Source organism: Protopterus annectens, chromosome 11.part0, assembly GCF_019279795.1.
Source record: "Protopterus annectens isolate FY-2018-M chromosome 11.part0, PAN1.0, whole genome shotgun sequence".
In the NCBI taxonomy this organism is placed as follows: domain Eukaryota; kingdom Metazoa; phylum Chordata; order Ceratodontiformes; family Protopteridae; genus Protopterus; species Protopterus annectens.
This window is the reverse complement of record NC_056745.1, coordinates 308,578,987-308,601,251: the sequence shown is the minus strand read 5'-3', so window position 1 is coordinate 308,601,251 and position 22,265 is coordinate 308,578,987. Positions and strand designations below refer to the sequence as shown.

General features: G+C 37.4%; 1 protein-coding gene across 1 annotated transcript in view; it reads right to left on the bottom strand.

Moving 5' to 3' along the window:
* The window catches only part of CFAP54 (cilia and flagella associated protein 54), a 2,749,537-nt gene that overhangs the window by 1,578,899 nt on the left and 1,148,373 nt on the right, over positions 1–22,265 (bottom strand). The window contains exon 29 of the mRNA XM_044087198.1: positions 14,315–14,437. Within this exon, the coding sequence (XP_043943133.1) occupies positions 14,315–14,437 (123 nt within the window). The remainder of the gene's footprint in view (positions 1–14,314; positions 14,438–22,265) is intronic.

Sequence of the window (22,265 nt, the reverse complement as noted above, 5' to 3'; positions counted from 1 at the left end):
ATTTAACCTGATACTTTCATTCCAGGTTTATTTCATGCTGCTCCTTTAATAGGGTCATAGGTAAATACAAGGCTAGCTGCCCTCGTGGGCCATTTCAAGCCTAGCCAATTTCCTTTTTTGTGCCCGCAATAACCTATCCCATTTCGTTATAGATTGGTCTTAACCATCTCATACTCAATAATTATATATTAACCCTAAAAAGAATAACTGGGATCATACCATATATAATTTGGGGGGACCCACATATGGCATAAAGCATTTAGGAGTTGCCTCTGTCCATTAGTAGTACAGGGTACAATCCTTTGGTAAGTTTTCTGTTCTTGTCCATAGATCTAAGTTGTGCTTGAATATGGACAGGGATGAATTTTGTTTTACATAGATGGTGAGTCTGCCCCGCAGCGGTGATATCCTCTGTCAGATATAGCTGTCTATACAAACCATTTTGTTGATGTTGCAAAAGAGCTTTAAATCCCTGGACTGAGTATTTCTGATAAGTGTTTTGGCAAGGTATCTCCTATATAATCTTTGTAAAGGGCATTTTGCTGTGATTCTCAAACAAAGGGAATGCATATTACATGGGCATTGAAAAGTTGATGTGTTTAAATGTTTTAACAAAACTTTTTGACAGGGTAATTACTGTAAACATCATGTGCAAGTTTGGGTATAAATAATTATAAATCCATACAGGCATGTATATACATGCAAATACACACACACACACACACACACACACACACACACACACACACACACACTCACAAATATATACTGCTGAAGGAGATTTCTGTGAACATGAGTGCACACCACCCCCATATATTGGGAGAGATTAGAGGTTTATGCAAGTATATTTTGGATTTCATCTTATATACCATTTTAATGCTGCTGACTTCATAAAGCAAACACAAGTTTCTTCAACAGGTTAATGCTTTTAATGAGATTTAAACCAAAACATTTATTTGCAGATATACATGCATATAAGACTGTTAAGTTACTGGTAACAGGGATTCAGGTTTGTTCAAACTGTATACATGCAGTGTTTAAAAATGTAGACTTTATGAGTATCAAACAGTAAATCATAATGTTTGCCTACTTTGAAAGATGCAATAAGTAAAAGGGGTGTTTTGTGTGTCTAAATGGGCCCTTGGATATTACAAGACAGATATGGTTCTGGTTTGCTACATTTTCAACAAGAATAAACTGAAGGTGATTTTAAAGATCATTTTTAAATGAAAGACAGCATGGGGAATATGGCTCCACAATAAAACAGCAACTAACTGACAAAATACCTTGAACTAAGAAATAAAACCAAAAAGCAAATCAGACTTGATAAGAAACCCACTATACTGACATTCAATCTAAACACAAAAATAATCCACAAAAGTTCTGGTCTGCCATTAATAAAATTCTGCAACCAGGCAAAAATGACACACCCTATACATCAATCAATAACTCTACTGATAATAACGGTACTCAGTTTAACAAATACTTTACCGAATCTATGCTAGCCCTCACAAACAATAACTGCCCCTCATCCACTCCCAACCTCTTATCCTCACCTCAGAATAACAAATAATTTCCCCTACAACCAGTCCCAACAAAAACTATAAATAAATACATAAACTCAAACCCACAACCCTTGCAGCAGATAAACTTCCTGCCAAATTTCTTAAGACTGTAGCTGACACCATTGCATACCCAGTTTCTATACTAATCAATTGATCCATCTCTGAAAACCACATTCCTGCCCTCTGGAAAATATCTTATATAATTCCACTCCACAAAAGAGGGAACTCTACAGAACTATGAAACTATCAACCTACTGCCATCTTATCGCCATTATCAAAAATACTGGAAAAATGTATACATTCCCAAATTCTAAACTATCTCTTAGAGAACAAACTTCTTGCCAATACACAACATGGATTTTGCCCTAATCACAGTACTACCACAGCCCTTATCAGTTTTACTAATACCATTAATCAACATAGAAATGAAGGCAACCTAATTTCTTCCATATTTCTGGATCTCTCTAAAGCATTAGATACTGTTTCAGATAATAAACATCTGTCTTCACTTTCTGAACTAAATCTAAGCCACTTCACACTTGCTTGGTTCCAGAACTATTTATCAGGTCGCAGTCAAGCAGTTAAATAGCAAAACAAGCTATCTTCCCTTCTTCTTGTTACCTTAAGGTTCCCACAAGGATCTATACTTGGTCTACGTTTATTTACTACATTCACCAACAATCTACATACAGCCACCCTCCATGCTACCTTAGTACAATATGTGGCTGACTCTACCCTCATCTCTTCAGCCCTATCACTCCAGCAGCTTCAAAATATTACACAGGAATCCTTTACTTCAGTGGAATCCTGGGTATGTAATGCACAGCTCATATGTAACCCAAGCAAGACTAAGCTAATGCTATTTCACCCCACAAAAGCCACTGATCCCCCCCCATTCTTAGTCACTTGAAGTAACAATACCCACATCACACCAGTCACCCAAACCAAGCTTCTAAGTGTCACCATAGATCAAAATATGAAGTTTGACTTGCACATTGCCCAAACAATAAAAAAGTACATAAAAACTCAGAACCCTTTACAGATGTAAAAAATACCTTACCAACAATACTAAGACCATTTTTGCTAGAACCCATGTATTTTCCACCCTCCTCTATGCATCCCCAATATTCACCAACCTCAACAAATCAGACTTAACAAAACTAAACATTTGCTATAACAAAATAGCAAAATTTGCAACTGATTCAGCTTACATCTCATCACTGTCAAGCCCTCAAAGAACTATCCCGTTTAGAACTACCCTTATAATTTCCCATCAGATACTTTACCATCTGGAAAAAACACCAGCCTTACAAGATACATTAAGCCACTATTCAAACAATCTTCTAATAAGATTCAGCAAAAAATCACTAATTAACATTACCAGAAGCTGGAACAGTGCTGCTGACACGCTGTATTCCAATTACGTTGCAAAAACCTCGAACACTGCTTGCATTGTTAATAGCACAACAGGCAGTGTACTTGCTTTCGATGCAGAAGGCTGTGGGTTCTACTCCCACAGTATGTAGATGCATTGCTAATACTATACTGTGTTGTACTTTTAAAGAGGGTGGATGCTGCAGTCCTGAGAATGTCCACTTTGGCAGAGATACCTAGTAACTATGAACCTGTTATCAGTTTGCCATCCATTCTCTATTGCAATATTACTAGCTTATCATTTTTTTATGTAACATAGGCAATTTATTCCTCAAGGGCAACAGGCACTTTATTTGTAGATGAAACAATGAAATATAAAGTTGTTTGCTAGCAGCAACCTCTTCATTAGTTACAGATCTCTTTAATGTGGAATTATTTAGATGACTTTTACTTCTGCAAAGAATTTGCATATTCACTGATACTGGTGGACTGTAGAAGTTTGAGTAGACTTTTATGATGAGCATGTTCTGAATTGAACAGTTTTGTCATTATTGGTGCATGCATTTTGTTTCATTGTTTACTGGAAAAATGTTCAAAACAATAAATTTAAAACACCCTCTAACAACTGCACTGTATTATACAAGTAATATAATTTAATGCAATCAGGAAGGTGTATCAAAGAAGACATGTGTTTCATGTGCAAGGGGTCTATGATTTTAAAACAGCCCAAAGTTAATCTTTATCTGCCAATGGCCAGATGTATTTTCTTTGAATGTGGGTTTCAATGCTGTTTCAATGAATGTGAGTTGCAAAGGCAAAGAAGTTTTAATGCTAAGTCTATTTTCATTGTGAGACTGCATTGCTTTGTTTAGCAGATGTCTATTAGTGCTTGTGGTGTAAAATTTAAAATAAAACTTTTAAATAAAAGCCAAATCATCGTAGACGTAAAGCAGTATGCACATTACAGTATTTATGGTAAATGGGGTAAAATAGCCAATTAATGAGACATTAGAATGGCTGCAGAGGGGAGGCCCCATTTGACCATGATTTGTGAGGGGGGAAGTGTGGCAAACTCAAAGACAGCCCCGGCTGAACTATACCTCTCAACTGTCCAGATTTTCACAGAATGAATAGATTTTTGCTTCTTATTTTTGGTCCGTTCCTCATACAATGTGTGGTTTTCTGGCAAATCATTTAGGAATGAGGTCACTAAATAATGACAGACACTGAGTTACAGACTTCATACCCTTCATAAAAATGCATGCTAAAGCAAGACCTGTTATTCTAGCAACTGTCTAAGTTTATACAAGAGCAATTTTTAGTACTGTCTGTATGTTCCCCCAATATATTTGGCCGTGTCCAGATTTCCTGCATTAAAATGTTGAGAGGTACGCACAGATAATTCGCTTTCTAGAAGTAGGTATATCCAAACCTCTCAACTGTCCCCGAATTTGGCTCAAAATGATGCTCTCCCCCTAATAAACCCTCCGCAAAATGGCAATTTTGGATGAAAATGTGGAGGGTTTACAATTAATAAATAATTGTAATGATCAGAGTTATAGATTACTTTTTATTTCAGAAATGCATGTAGATTCTCTTATTTTGTCAGTTGCTCAACTTTGCAGTACTAATATTTAAAAAAGTGTCACTTCTTTGACAGGTTCCCAGCTGTATTTTGTGTCTATTTTATATTTTTGCATCACATTTTTGGGCCGTTTTTCAAAACATTGTGGTTTTCTGGCAAATTAGTGGCAAATCATTAAAGACTGACGTTAGAAAATAATGACAGACATTTGAGTTTCAGATTTCATACCCTTCAGAAAATTCATATTAATGCAAGACCTACTATTGTATTATCTTTCTAAGTTCATAAGAGCAATATTTAAAAATTGTCCTTATTTTTGGGCCTTTGTCCAACTTCCATATATGGCTTTCTACAGCTTTCTTGCTCTGAGGTTGAGAGGTATGATAAATATGTCAGGGCCATCACCATCAGCCAGAGACATTTCAAATTGTAACATACTTGTTGCACCCCACTCCCCCATGTAGTGACTCTGGATGTGTCCAAGCACGGCAAGGAGCAGCTATGCAATATAAGTGTGCAGAGTATCTCCCAGTTCAAGGTATACACAAGCACAACAGTGGCTTTTCATCTGTCCTTGATTTTGCAGAATGTTTTGGTTTTCTGTCTTATTTTTATACTGTTGATTTATTATTCAGAAAATGCATGTTGCTGCAGTGCCTGTTGCTCTGTGTTTAAGTAGCAATGCTTTAATGACCATCAGGTAAGCTTGTCTGAGATTGTAAGATACAAGTATGCTTTAATAAGCATACTGTGAAAGAATTACCAACACTGAAAGCCTTTTTGCTGCTGCCATGCAGAGAATATTTACACAACTAGATAACGTATAAAGCTTAGGTATTAAAATGCATATGAGAGTATTTGTAATAAAGGACAGGATTACAGTATTTTCCGAAGCTAATTACATTTGTTGGAGACTTGCAGTCATCTTTGCAAGCTTTACCCATAAACTAAATAGAATGCCAATCTATCATGTGTGGTCCATAACCTGTGCACTAATCCTTTCAGCAATTTATCTTGAGCTTGTTTCTTGTTTGCTGTTCATTTTTTACTTTGATCATGTTTTCCCCATGAAACAAGTAGATAGTTGTCAGGCAGCAGGTCTTTTTTGGATAAGAAACATTTTTACAAGTGGGGGTATCACAGAGATTGCTACTTTCAGCATGGTACTTTTATAAAGCTGAATATACATTATAATTAGAACTGCAGTGCAAGGAGAAGTGGTTTGAGTTGAGTGCTGCTTGTTTTTTTATACTTGATTTTGACTGGCATTGCAGTAATGTATTTAAAAAGTAATTTATTTTTTCATGCCTCGCAATCTTTTTGTTTCCATTTAGATATTAAGTAAGTTGACATGTAGCCAATGCACTGAAATATTTTTTTTCTTCTACACTTTATTTTGCCTTGACTGGACTCTCATAATGACAGTTTGGCACCCAGGGCAGCGTACTTAATTAAATTCCCAGTTTTTGTGGTTTTGAGAATAGCCCTGCCCCTTTCTGGTTGGCCACATCCCTTCCTATTGGCCCCACCCATTCAACTGTCTCCTGCAGCCTCCCTTTGATTTGAAGTCACCAGCTGCCACTGAAGCACAGAAACTTTACAATGGTGAATGTTAACGCATACCTCTCAACCTCTTCGAGCAAAAAATCTGGACAAAGCCATAAATAATGTCAGAACAAAGGCCAAAAATATGGGCACTTTTTAAATATTACTATTATAAACTTAGACAGTTGATAGAATAACAGGTTCTCCATTAGCATGAATTTTTGTGAAGGATATAATGCCTGAAACTCAAATGTCTGTCATTAGTTTCTGCCTTCAATCCTCAGTGATTTCTCATGAAACCAAAAATGTTATGAGAAGCAGACCAAAAATGTGTCAAAAATCTGCGCATTCTGCAAAAATTTGGACTGCTGAGAGCTGTGATGCTAGGATGAGATCCAAACTGTACATATGTCTGGAAAGATCTGTAAAACTGTGAAGTGCACATATCCTCTGCAGCTGGTGCATGGACCAAAGAAAGCAAACATTTGTGAGCACCGGACTTAAAACATGTAAAGATCTGTGTAAGAGGGCACAGGAATGACAGAGACATGCATTTACCTACTGCAGAGGGTTTTCAAAATAAGGTCATACTATTATCAATCCAGTAAGTTTAGTACATGACTAACCCAAAAATTGGTGTATGGCTTGTTTTATAAAGCTGGAAAATAATTGAATCAGCTGGATGCTCTTATTGACATAAGTTGCTACCTGAATCTTAACCGACAACTGTTTATTGCTATTAGGAAGCATAAAACGGTGAAACTACCTAATTATGGAAGGGACAATACAGATTTTTTAAAGTCTGGAAGAATCATGACTTGACAGTCAGTGTACAACACAAACATGTTATTTTAAGACACTCCAAGAAATGAAAAGATTTTAAGATCTAACATTTCTATACATTTCTATGGTGGAGCGGTATACAATAAAGTTTTAAGTCAATATGTTGTTGATGGGATGCCCATTACCCTTACTAAAAACTGCAAAACTGTTATATATTTCTTAGAATAAATAGAGGGTTATTTCTCTCACAACATCTGTTTATGTACAGTGGCGGATCCAGCATTCACACAGATGGAGAAGCTAACAGTGACCAGATGATTTGTGACTAGCAGACCATCAATACAGAATCTGGCTAGTGCCATCAATTATGCTGCCTCTGTTGTTGCTCTGTTACCATTTCCATTTTTCTATAAATGTTGAGCAAAAGCTTCTTTCTTGCAAGTTGTTTCAGCCTTTTTTTCTTTGCTAAGCTAGGCACCAAAACCTGTAAGTTTATTACACGGCAATGCTTTACACTAGGATTCCCAAGTTTGGAACACAGCCCTTGAACCTCCCAATGTGATTCTGCAAACATGTAAGCCACATGCCATTAAATGTAGCCTGATTAATCCCATGGTTAACGTCAAAATCTGCCTAGAAAAGTGGTTGCACTTAAACATTTATGTGCCTGAATTAAAAATAAAGGCTTAAGTATCTAACTGCAACACAACAGCATGCTAAATAAAGTGATCCCATCATAATAAGCTTAACTGTATTAACATGTGATCTGAAAATTAAGCTGTACATTGTACTTTGTACCTTGCTTATGCAAAACAATTATGCAGTTATAAGGGACATCAACCATATGTTACACACCAGCTCTACACCAGCTACTGTGGTTTGTTTGTATGTCTTCTCCTAACTGACAAGAAAATAACTAATTCCTCTACTCATCAGTACATGAATTGTCTCTGCTACTTCACCCTCACCAACCTTAGATAGATAATGTACCTCATTCAGCAATGACAGTTCACAATTACTGGTTTTATTTATATAAATGTAAGATGTATTGGGTCTATATTGCAGCATCGAACGCTTAAAACACCGAAAGATGTTACATCGACACATTTTCAGCGAAAGCTGAAAATGTTGAATCCAAAGAACAGCGATTTCTTTCCTAGGGAAAGAAATCTCTGTTCCAATCCCAGCAAAAAAAAAAACACATTACATACTTCCAAACATATACACACATACCCAATCCTAATTGTACCCCCCCAAAAACCAGTTGTTGTTGTTGTGTCTTTTGGCTTTTCCCGGTTAGGGGTCACCACAGTGGAACTCCAGTCCGCTAATGATTGGCAGTCGATTTTTACGTGCCGAGTTGCCAGCCCTGATGCACAACCTTCAACGAAGGCACGCCCATTCACGCATGTCTCCACACAGAAGACGCTTTAGCTGAGAATCGAACAGGACAACGTCTTACTGTGAGGCAAAAACCAGTAAACAACTAATTACACATATGCACATAACCCAAACATACATTTAACAGAAAAAAAAACAGTAAACATTTTAAACCATATGCACTTACCTTAACCCGCACCCTAACCCTAAAGTCACTAACTCTCGCACATTTACATAAACAGCTCCAAACAAATACACACTTACCTTAACCCTAATTCTACCCCCTCAAAACAAAAGTAAACAACTGAAAACACATACACACGTAACTCAACCATACATTTAACACAAAATATAAAACAGTAAACACTTTCATGCATATGCACTTACCTTAACCTGCACCCTAACCCTAAGGTCAGTAACTGTTGCACAATCACACTCGGGAGCTATACCAGACAAGGGACCACACTACACTTCAGAACATGGCAAAACAATGAAGCGGTCAAGCGACTTCTTTCCCAGGGAAAGAATTCGCTGAACAGCTGCTTTGCTGTTTTGCCTGTTCACTCTACATGTGTCAACGAAAACGCATTCGACATAATGTGTTTTCGTTGTACTCATAGGAACCCGATGTAATTTTCTTCTACTGCTTACATACTGCAAAACTGATTATTTGGTAATATGTTGTTTTTTGCACGCTACACCCTATACCCATTCACTTGTTTGATACTTTTGCCCAAATTTTCCTACTGAAAAATAATCAGATTTTTTTAGCTAATGAACATTACTAATTTTCTGGTGACCAAATGATTATAATACAGTATTGATCTTCAAAGACTGATTAGTACAAACAGAAATTAAACCAGAAAATTAGAATTTGTACTCACAGCCTCATATTGCTGCTCCAATACACCTCACATCTAGAAAACAGCTAGGGTGGGGTGAAGGGGGCAGCCACCATGGGTGAAAAATGTTAGGGGATCAGTCTACTGCATGTCAGCATTGAGAAATGCAGCACAGTTTAAAAAGAGAGAAGGAGAGAAAGAGGAGCTTTACTTTGGTCTTCACCTTAAATTGTTGGGGGATGTGCTACAGTGGGAGATGGCACCAGGTGCAAGAAAGTACAGTGTATAAGCTGAACTTACCATAACAGTAAATGTTTGAATAATCACTGCTGCAGTAGCCTTAGCTATATGGGTTATATCCTACCAGAGATATAATGGCCAGCCAGCTTCCAAAGCTTTAGGGCATTTTCCACACACATAAACTGTCAAACAGTTTGAGCTGCGCTGACTAAAAGGCAAATTGGGTGCAAAGACCTTCAGAGCTTTCCTGTCAACAAAGAGGAAGGCTGATCACTGAAAGGACTTGATTAGAAACAGCAAAACATAAATGTTCACACCCTGGCATAAAAAAACACAAAAAAACAATGACATGGAGGGAGGGAATGGCTATTGCAGAAGTGATCATTCTAATATCTACTGTTATGGTAAGTTCAACTTACATAACTATGCTATGTTTGTCATATTGATCATTGCTGCAGTAACCTCAGCTATATGGGTAGATTACCATAGCTAACTACATTTGGGAGGTGGAAAGAAAAGAGTCCAGGAACCCTTGGAGAATGGTCCCAGCAAAGCATGATCTGGACCTAAGGAGGGAATCAAGATTATAGTACTTCGTAAAAGTATGCACAGAAGACCAAGTAGCAATTTCTAGAATATTTCTGTAATCTAACCCTTTCCAAAAAGCCACAGATGAAGCCAAGGCCTTGGTAGAGAGGGCCTTGACATGCCTGGAATAGATCTGCTATGGTGAGTATAACAAAAGGTGACAGCCTTTGACAACCATTTGGATATAGTCTGTTTTGACACAGGTTGCCCCTTCCTCTTATATTCACAAGAAATTAACAATTGATCTGAAGATATTAGATTTATAGTTCTGTCAAGATAGTACCTGAGTTGTCTGTGTCCAACCAAGGTATGGATTATCCCTTCTCCCCCATTTTTAGATTCAGTAAAGAAAACAAGGAGATGGATATTATGGGTTAAAGTAAACTTGGATAACACTTTAGGCATAGAAGAAAGATTATGAGGTAGAGTTCACCATAAGAGCTTGCAACTCAGATACCCTTCCTGCAGAGGTCAGTGCAATCAATTAAACTGTTTCCATGTTAACAGCCTCAAGTCAGCCAGATTAGCTGGCTCAGATGGAGCAAGTGTCAGCTTCTCCAACACAAAATTAAAATCCCAAGGAGGGACCAATGGTTTACTTGACAGTATGTTATGCAAACCCCCTTTCAAGAGCACTTTGACAAGAGACTGCCCTGAAAGAGGAGAAACTATGGGCAGACATGCTGAAATGGCTGCCAAATGAACCTTGATAGAGGAATTAGAAAGACCATAGGATAGTAACTCACACTAATATTGTAAAACCAGAGAACAAATAGGCCTGAATGGGTGCTGGTTATGCTGCTGGTATCAACTAAAAACCTCTTCCAATTGCTAGTACATGATTTTCTAATAGCAGGCTTTCTTGCTAGTACCTGCTGCATGTCCTCAGTAAAAAAGTGCCTAAAAGGAATTAAAACCTATTATTCAGGCAGTCAATTGAAAATGCTTGATGTTGGAGTGTATGTTCTTGTCTGAGTAGATCCAGTCTGTGAGGAAACTTGTGATTATTACCCCTGGCCATTTCCGAAAGATGTGAGAACCACAGTTGCCTAGGCCAGAGGGAAATCACCACAATGAACCTGGGGACTCCATCTGAATCTTCAGAAGTACCCTGAACATTAGTGGAAAGGGTGAAAAAGCAGTTTACTATTAAAAGTTAGATTGATACTTATGCGAAGCTTGGAAGGCTGAAAGCCTGTGTTCAGGTTCTCGTAATGCTGATCCAGAAAATGTTCAACTCCACATTAGCGAATGGTGGTTAATGTGGAATCGACATTCTGATAACAGATCACACTACATTGGGAATTGGGAAATGTACCCTTTTGTCTCTGTCGTGTGATCTTGGAATTGTAATAAATAATATGCAGGGAGAGTGGGGTGCAGGGGCCTTGCCCCCTTGCAGAAACGTTACCAGTAACATGGACTTTCAACACTGGAACTTCTGGTGTTCAAATGCCAATTCCGTGTTAGCATTTCTGAAATTTTGGTAATTCGTTATTACCAATTTCAGCTAACTGGTTCAATCAAAAGGTAGAAAATTATTTTGATTTTCCACATTTTGGTAGTAAACCTGAAAAAGTATACCAGGACCTTTCTGACCAAAGAAAAGAAAAGGCATCTGTCTTCCAGGACTTCTTGCATAGAGTCCTGGAACAGAATCTTGCCAGCTGATTGTTCAAAGAGGAAAAAAAAAGGGCTACTTGAGGAACTCCCCACAGATGGATCAATTATTGGAAGAACCCATGATCTAGTTTCCATTCATGAGTATCTGTTCTTGTCCTGCTCAGCTTGTCTGCCATACAGTTTTGCTCTTATAGAATGTAGGATGCCTGCAGAGTGAGACTGTGATGAGAAGCTGTAGCCCAAGCTAACATGGACAGTCTGCAAAGGGGGTACAACCTTGTTCTCCCTTGCTTGTTGTTGTACCACATGACTATAGCATTGTCTGAAACAAATCTGAAGTGGTACCTGGGGGCCAGAAATGTTTCACAGAATTGAGCGCCTTGATCAGGGTAAGCATCTATGGCTAGGCTTGTAAAAGCCCCAGGGCCATTAGCCTAGTACACACCTATGAACCTATCTCCTAGACATTTACCTGCTTGAGTCTGTCCTTGGTGTCCAACAACTCTGCACTTTTATTCCTCTTGAAACTGCTCCCCAAGCAAAGTCCAAAGTGTCTGTGGTGACTGCTTTCAAGCAGGTAGAGAGAAGGAGAGACCTGAATTTACAGATATATGTTGTCTCCACTAAAGGATTTCTCTTCTGACAAATCCCAGCACTGGGATTTGAAAAGATAAGGGTGCTTACACTGGGACTAAACAGATTTCTGATACCAATGCATCTTTCTTACTTGGAGTCTTGCCAGAGATATCACGAGAATCACAGATGCCATGAGACCCCAAATCCTGTGGTATTCCCTTACAGTGACCAAAATCTGAGCATAAAACCTTAGAAAAAGATCTAAATAGATATTATTTTCCTATGGAAGCAAAGCTCTTTAAACTGAGGTGATATTCCAGGAATAAAATCCTATGTGATAGAGTCAAGATAGACTTCTGACTGTTCTCTTGCAATCCCAGCTTCTATAAGAGATCTCTCACTCAATCGAAAAATTCCTGACACTTTGAAAAAGCCTCTACAAAGATAAGTAAGTCATCTAAATATGGAAAAATGGACACCCTGAAATTCAAAGACACTTTGTGAACACTCTTGGTGAAGTGGATAGTTGAAAGTTTAAGGCAGAGAACTGATAATGTGATCCAGACATACAAAACCTTAAGAAATGTCTGAAGTTTGGCTGTATGGGGATGTGATGATAAGCATCTTATAAGTCTAGTGTTACCAGGAAACTTGAAAGCAGAAGAAGAAGAGGTAACAGTCTGTGAAGTTACATCATTTTGAATTAGGGCACTATCATAAACAGGTTTAGGAAAAATGGTCTCTATGCATTTTTTTCTTTGGCACTAAGAACATCCTTGAATAAAAACCCCTCCCCACTTTAGGAGGAGGAACTGGTTCTATCAGTCCTTGGGACAACATGTAATGAAGAACAGGTGGAAATAAAAGAGTCTGATCTGGAAGATGAGGAATAACCCCTTGGAAATGAGGAGTTTCCTCCCATTGCCATCTGTAACCTTAATAAATGATATTCAGAACCCATTTATCTGAAGCAATATGCTGCTAATGAGAAAAAAAACAGAGATTACGACTTTCTGGAAGGAAAAGGGGGCCAGGGTGGAAGTGGGTCACAAGGTCTCTTGAATAGTCATTCAGAAATACTGGAATGTCCTTGTTTTTGAGAAGATAGAGACTTCTTGGAATTTAATTGCCATTCCTTCTTAAACATTTGTTTACCTGAATTCTGCTGAGACTGTTTATTCTGTTTTCTGCCCAAAAATGGAAGTGGACAAACAAAATCCCTTGGACAAATTTGAAAAGGAGAGCTGAAAAATCTTAAGAGATTCCCTGGATTAGCTTGCCCCTTTCATCACACTTTTTTTATCACCTCTGGAAGGTTCTGAAAATGCAGCTATGCAAACCTCCTTAAAATAGTGCCAGTGTCCATACAGAGTTATACACACACTGCAAACAATGAATAGTGACCTGTGAAAAAGAAGAAACCAAGTTATTTAAAGCAGTTTTTTTCTCACAAGAAGAAACTCCAAATAAAACATTCCTCATACTTTCACAATTTGTCAAAACAAACCTGACAATTCAAATTTCCAAAAATCAGAGTTGCAAAAGTGTACACTTTTTTCCATACCTATCAATGATTTTTCCATCCTTATCAGAAAGAGTAGGACTGGAATTAAGTAAGTGCTTATCAGTAATGAGGCTAACTAAGGTTATAGCTGCTGTTTCAGGTTTGGGAATAGTGTATAAAAATTAAAAAGACTGAGGAATTTTATACATCCTATCAGCCTTTTTAGGGGCATCTGACTGACTAACAGGAAAATTTAAAGCAGTGACACACGCACATCCTCTAAAGTTGAAAGAACAGGAGGAATGGATGTAGATTCTGGAAAATCCTTCTGTAACAACTCAGCATTTTCTGAGAGTCTGCAAAACCTCAGTGTTTTTGACTGAAAAAATGGCACATTCTAGCAATAGTCTCAGAAAAAAAGAAAACACCACAGGGAAAATCAGAAATTGAGCTCTTCTCTGAGCCTGAATCAGAAATCTGAGGAAAAAAATGAATCAGTCCCGCATCTTCATGTTCAGATTCATAAAATGCTAGGAAAAAAGTTCTATAATACATACATGCTTGTTCTTGTATGTTTCTCACTATAATAGTTTACATCTAGTTATTACCATGCATTTATCCTCGCTCTGCCACCATAATGGCTATATCACTACTTGCAGTACAGTGAAATAGCATATTAAGCTAGAAATTATTTTATGGAACACAGTACCTTTGCTATGTAGTAAGTAGTGCAAGCTATCATATGCTGGATGCTCTCTGTCATTCCTGAAGGCCTCCTCTGCCAGACTGAACAGGGTAGTTCTTGTAAAACAGCTACACATTTTGTCAAGATCTATAAAATAAGGGAAAAATATTTTGTCACGATCTGTGAAATAAGTTGTAAATACACTCAAATCTAGTACAACAGTAACAGACGTACTGTCCTAAAATGATAACTTCTAAAAGAGAAACATAGGTGCTTTAATAAGAAAAGGCATACTAGGTCCAGTTCACAAAAGCTAGCAATTCATTAGTATTTGTGTTCCAAATATAAGAAGAGTGCAGGTGGGTGAGATACTCACCTTACAGAGATCTCTGAAGGGGATATATTATAACACTTAATATCCAGTAGGTATTGTCTTTGTCTCTGGCATCATTGTTGAAGTTTCCAGCAGTATCCTCCACTCGTCTGAGTAAAGCACAATGCTTACTGCCTCACTCTAAATGTTATTCATATCTGAAAAGTCTGTTTATCTGATGCATCACATACTTGGAAGTAAATAAGGCAAAGGATACTGAAATTAAACAAATTTACATTGCAAAGATATTGCAAGAATAATTCAATTATACATTTATTTGATCTGCAGATTTAGAAATAATCTTGTATGTGAAACTAGCTTACTTCAAACATCAAGTCAAAGTGTTATTCACCAAACAAGGAAAGAAATGTAATCTTTATCATAATGTAACTCACAATATGTGGGCTGTGGCCCTTACAGACCTCATACTGCTGCTAATTAAATATATCTAATCCAAAGATGCACAGAAGAATAGGCTACAAGCTGCATCATGTAGCCTTAAGTTTAATTCCCTCAGTTTCCATTTGTCTAATCTGTCACTCTGTGTGCCAGCTTGCAGTTTTGGACATCATCAAAAAATGCTATGCAGCTGAGCAGAAACAAAGTGCTCCTATAGGAAGTGAGCAAAACACACAAACAATCTCTACCTAAAGCAATGAAGCCTGAGCAACTGTGATACAAAAAACCTTGCACCAAGCATCAGCATGTAAGGCAAGTTATATCATTTGGTTGATATTCTGTGCACCGGCCCAGGCTTGCCAAAGCATTGGTTAGGCGAATGGCTATCTGCATTCACACTATGAGGTCATTAGCTAGCAGTACTCATAAAAGTAAAATAGTAGGTAACCTAGCAGAAGCGTTGACATTGTAAGCCTAAAACCAAAAATATGTGAAACCGACACTATGTCAGAGTAGGCACACACTGAACAATCTCCCCATACACTTACTTTTAGTATGCTTCTGGCAGCTAATTATTTTCCCAAACAAGCTCTTGGTTGCCCTCAGAGATGGTATGCCTTTTCTGAACTCCACGTGCAAACATAACTTATCAGACAAGTAGGCTAGATTTGATTTCCAAGGGCACACAATTATGGGTTTTTGATAAATTCCTGCAGACAGTATTCAGCGGGTCTGTACAACCTAACTTTAAGAGAATTACACAATTACACATTAGCATTAATTACTCAAATAAAAAAATACATGTTAAGAAATTCCATTCTTCCAGACTACAACCTTGAAAACCATCTAGACACTAAACTTGTCTCAAGTTATACTTAAACAAAGGCTTCATGTGAAGTATTGTGATATTTGCCAGACTGCTATGGGCAAGGTAAGCGGGGTTCTGAGAGTCCAGATTACACAAGTGCTGGAAGCTTCATGCTCTGCCTAGCATTGTCTAGCCATGGTAAAAATAAATACAGAAATATGGAAGAACTCACAATTGACACTGACAGCTATCCACAAAAGTTACAGTTTATTTGAAGGCATTGTTTTAGTTGCAAAATATTTTGACTTGTACTAATGCTCGGGAGTTGTTTGTAGCTTTATATTATCTGCAGCAGCACAACATTTATAGAGAACTGTTCCCGCTGTTCTTTATTTGGAAGTCTAAGGGGTTGGAGAAATGCTGTGTTTACCTTGTAAGCCCTGGCTCCTCAGCAAGGCACTGTAAATTAAAAGTTACAACTCCTGTATTTCTTGCAAGCATGCCTTTCAGCAGTTATGAGTTGGACATAACACTGTGATTTTGTGTTATTTATTTATTTCACACCTGGATTTAATTTTTCCTCATTTTAGGTTTAATGTATTAAGATCTGTTTTAGGGTATCTAGCTTAAGCATAATGTCACAGGCAGATCTGCATGTCAGTCAATCATGTGTAGTTTGTGTATGACATCACGGTCATTTGGCATGACAGTCACACAGATCACTCCCACTTCTGCTCAGTCTGACCAGGGGGTACAAGGATACAATTACTGTTACAACTACTGTTAGAAAAGGGAAAGGACAAGACATCCACAGATGGATCCAAGACAAAGAAATCCAGGGGCATGTATAAGTGTAAAGATTGTGGAATGTGTAGGTTCATTTTGGAAGGGCCATATATTGCACCACCACATATACCCTACACTATTAGTGTTCAAGGAGTTTATACCTGCAAGACCATGGGGGGGAGTTTATCTGGCAGTGTGTGACAAATGTCAACAATTTTATGAGGGGATGATGACCAAAAATCTAAATAAGAGAATTAGGGAGCACATTTACAGTATAAAAAGGAAAGACAAAAAACATGCCTTGTATAAACAGTCAGGAGTGTGTAGGTTTTAACACATTTTTATTTTCCATTTTAGAACAGGGTAAACCAAATTTTAGAGGTGGAAAATTTAAAAACGTTTTGGAACAGAGAGAGGCCAGATGGCAAATAAGGTTACAGGCAGACAAAAAAACTGGCCTTAATGATGTAATAAACATTAAGTTCTTTTAAAAAAATGCAAGTTATGTGTTAAAAGGAATGTTTTTTTTATAATCCTACTGCACTGTGTTTATGTTTCTTTAAATTCTGACTTCAAGTTGTTCAATTACGTAATTTGTTTTAATTGCTAATTGATGGTTTGTTGCTTGCAAGAGTTGTATTTAAACAGGTTTTTATCAGTATTTTGTCTTGTATTGTTCTGAAGACGTCTTTTGGATGAAAGTGGTGATTAAAGGACAAATACGCTAATTCATTGCTCCTGTGGTCTCTACTGGTGTTGATTTGGTGTTTGTTTTTTACTTGTCTTTTTTGGCACCTGCACTTTTCAGGATACAATTATGCTGAAGCAGCAACTTCCACTCCTTGCCTTTTCCTGTTCAAGAGAAATTAAAAAGTTATTCATCATAAGAATACCAAATAATGTAAGCACTCTTGCAATCATACAACAACAAACCACCGACATATAATGATCAAACAAATGGAAGAAAGAGAGGGGGAAGGAAAGTGACAGCTAGCCCTGAAAAATAGAAAGGAAAGGAAAAGAACCATCTACTGTTCTGTTGAGCCAACCACATATATTGTTCTCTATTTTTATGCATTTCTTTTTTTTTTTTTTTTGTAAATGAAAGATTGAAGTTAATTTCAACTAACAAACCCTTTACAATTGCATCTGCCAAAGCAGCAAAACTACTTCTGCATTCAGAGTGGCCATACAGTTTAAAATGTTTAGTCCAATCAAGTTCCCTAGCTGTGGTCTGTGGGTTGGTGATTCAGGGGATGAGGCAAGGTGCTTTATCTTACACTGGGTCTTCCTATATGTATATGTATACCTACACCTATACTCCCTCTTAACACACGCTAACACAAACAAAGTTAAAAGCACCAAAAGGGCAGACTAAAAGAGACAATAGTCTCCCTCAGACATCAAAGCAAATGTGATGTAAGGAAATACAGATCATTTCTGAAAAAATATTTGGAAAGGTCAGAATAAGAAACAGGAATAAATTCTACAGGAATTGTGGTAGCAAAGGCTGTTTGCTTAACATTTTCTTTTTGTGGCTGGAAAAAGAACAGACATTGGCTCTGGTAGTTTATTCCATGGTCAGGCCAAAAATGTTGCCTCTTTCCCAGGTAAGACAAACAGCAAATGCCGGTAAAAACTGTGTCTTTAAAAGTCACTTTTTTCACACAAAAAACCCCACAGTAAAAAGCACTTTAAAACACATTACTAGCCCCCCTAAAAAGGAAAATAAACACAATTTCTCCACATTTTCAGTTATTTTACACAACTTTTAAACTGACAGGAAAAACTGTGCTCCCATTTAAAAGTATACAGTCTTATGACAGTCCGTCAAAACACAAAACTCCTAGCTTTAAAATAATTTTCTTGAAGAAGAAAGTGTAAAACACAAACAATATTTAAAAACTGTAAGGTGTTTCCTCAAAGGGAACTTATCTGCCTAGCAAAAGTACAGTAGCAAAACAACCATCGATCCTCAAAAGCCTCAGAGGAATGTAACAGAAAACTTCACAATCTTCAAAGATGATGACAGACCTTCAAGCTTCAAGTTCAGGAGGCAAGGGAATCCTTACAAGAGGGAGGTCAAACAAGCTGCAAGATGCCTGGCCACTTTCTCAACACTCCTACAGCTTTTCTTATGCGAGCATTCATTTTTTTATTATAATGCATTTTCTAGTTAAATCAAACAGTAACTTTCAAAAAAGTTTAAAGACCTCCCCTGTAAAAGCACCAGTAAATGCGTGATTTAAACTTAAAAATTGGGTGAAGCAGTCTAAAAAAAAGTGTTCCAGAAATGCTCATTTAAATGTAAACATTATCAGTTCAGGAATGTTAAAGCTACACACAAAAGAGTTAAAACACAGAAGCAAACTGTAATGTGGGAGGTAAAAGGGAAACTTTCTCATGATCCTCAGTATGAATCAGTGTTTACAGAAATGACAGTACTTTCAGTTTCTGATATCAGTCTAGTTTAAGATGTAAATAATGTGCAAATTGTAACAAATTCTAGTTTGCAGCCTTCAGAAATCAGTGCAAATGCTATAGCATATGCAATTCAAATGCAGAATTAAGTAATTGAATTACAAATTCTCATCATGTGGGTGGCCAACTGTCTCACCGTCAGGATCTGTCCTGGGACCCCTACTGTTTGGCATCTATTTCTCAGAGGTACAGGGAAAGACAAAAGGCCTGTACCTGACCAAGTTTGCGGATGACTGTAAGTTGGGTGCTGTCACTGACTCCCCAAACGATGTTAGCATACTGCAAGAGGATCTCACAGCAACTAATGGCTGGTGCCAAAGTCATGGCCTCAAAGCTAAATGCAAAAAAATGTATCATCATACCATTTGGCAAAAACATGACCCCTACTTATTACCACATCAATGGCAACCCAAGCACACAACCTGTGGTGAGAGACCTGGGCACTCCGGTTGATAACAACCTCACATTCAACCATCATGTAGTGGCAGTGGTCAGAAAAGCCTTTTACTTGGTTCATCTCATAAGTAAAGTGATTGCATCCAGAAAAAAAGGAGATTATTACCTCTCTATACTCCTCCCTCATTAGATCAATAATGGAGTATAATGCCCCATTTTGGATGTACCTCTCCAAACATCTGCACCAACTGGAAAGGCCACTGAAATACCTCACAAAGACAATCCATGGCTTATGTAGACAGGCTCAAATTACTATCACTCTACTCAGTATTGTACAGATTGCTCAGTGGTGAGCTGTTTCTCGCCTACAAGGAAATCTAGAACCCTACCCTACTAGAGATGCTCCATAACCATAAGTCTAACCCCTCATGCACTACCCGCTCAAAAGGCCTGAACCTAATATGTGACATTAACAAAACCTGCTGGAGAGACAGGTTTGTCTCCCAGAGGTTGCCCTGTCTCTGGAATAGACTTCCCAAACACTTCAAACAGAACACCTCACTGACCCTCTTCAAGGGCAACCTTGATGAGTGGATGGGAAACCACAAATTTGTCCCAGGGGTTCCACCTGTGTCCCTCACTGACAGAGACAACAGGTGCTGACTAAGGTTTCTTTTTGGGGATAAACTCTTGGCTAAGCTTGTAAGGGCACCAGGGCTATTAGACTAGTAACCTCCTATGATCCTATGAAATACAGATCAGCCTAGCATACACACAGCTAATGTATATGACATCCAGATTTCAGGACAGAAAACAGGTCAGACATTTTCAGTGTCTAATGTTAACCTTAACAGTATAATTTCAGATACAAATTATCAAAATGTAATAAACTATATATTTTTTTTCAGAAGCCGATACAAATATTGCACTGAGGGGGATCACCATGCAGAGGCTTATGGCAGTCCTGCAAGAAATACATCAATCTGATAAAGTAAACACCAGTGTAAATAATACACAGACTACAGGACAAAGTAAAGAAGAAATGCATACCATAGCTTGAGTGTTGAGCATTAGTAGATAATTATGTTTTGCTAGTTTAACATAGTTTAGAAATTAAAGTCAGTTTTACATTTTTAAAAGTGACAGTAGAGGCAAAGACACAGATCCTACGCAAGAAACGAGTGCAGCATAAATTGTGTGTGTCAATGCAGCCACAGGTTCAAATTTCATATAAGGAAAGAATGCAGTTTAATTTACTGTATGAGAAAACGTCATATATATGTAAAGGGCAGACAAGTAAAGCTCCATAGTCGGAACAATTAAATTCTAGTAGTAAGTGTGTATATGTAAATGGTTCAAGATGTTATACATTTCATGCAGAAACTGAAGTTTACAAGAGGATATCACAGGCAAGGACTTACCTAACTTGAGTTACTAGATTACAAGTCAGCTCAGTAAGCTGAATTAAAGACAGTACTGTAGGCTATAAAACAGTATGGTAAAGAGCAGTTATATATTATTAATGAATTTTTTTATGCAGTAACAGTTCTTATTTATCTGAAAATTTGGGCTACAAGGAAAATTGACAATAAATCCTTGCAGCATTTAAAAGTACTGAGAGAGTTAAATGATGTCAGCTGAAACAGCAGATACGATGGGTGGACAACTGCACACAGAAGAAATTATTTTGTATAAATTACAGTCTGTGGGTCACAGAGTAAAATAAAAAAATCTATTTAAGATTAATTTTATAAAGGCACAGAAATGCAAAGCATGCTGAAGAATTAATACAGTATCAGATTATTATCTACGAAACCGAACCACACAATCTGCTCCAAAGTGATTCACAAAGCACCAGCACTCCACTATTCCAAAATCAAACGTGATTCATTTATTAACATACACAAAATAAAAGTTAATCGCTTTCATGTAGTTAAGACTTCATCAGAACTAACTACATGAAAGCGCTTAACTTTTATTTTGTGTATGTTAATAAATGAATCACGTTTGATTTTGGAATAGTGGAGTGCTGGTGCTTTGTGAATCACTTTGGAGCAGATTGTGTGGTTCGGTTTCGTAGATAATTGTTGGCTGTTCCAGGACAATTGTGTTTTTTCTGTAGTATCAGATTATTACTTTAGCTTCATTTTGAGTTATGACAGGGAGAAAAACACCACACGTTTTCCATTTGATTTTACTACAGTTCATTATCAGTTTGCTTACAGACCTGCAAGAATTTATTTATTAGTAACATTGTTTATTTTAGGCATGAAAATGTACATAAATCCTGGGTAACAAGTATAATTGCTAAAGCTGTGGGTATTAAACTGGAAGGGAATGTGTATTACAGAAATGTTTTTTGAAATGTTATGCAGTTTTGTTTACAAATTTATTAAAGTTATTCTGCTGACAGTCTTGTCATAGGGGTATGAAGAGAGGGTTGGAGGCCAAATCATCTGTACTAGAGACTGAATATGGACAGCAGCAGACAAGAGGATGGCTTCTCCAGTACATCAGCAGTGACTGGGACAACACAAAGTAAGGGTTACACTTAGCAAGAGCTGTGGTGCACAAACCATGTATCAAGATCAACAGCCAGAAGTGAAGAATATTTTTTCAATGTTTCTTTAAATATAAATTAAATGTAGTTAACTTCATAAATTATTCAGTACATATACAGCATGCTAAATGAATTTATGTAAGTTTGTTTCAATTATCTCAAGAAAATAACT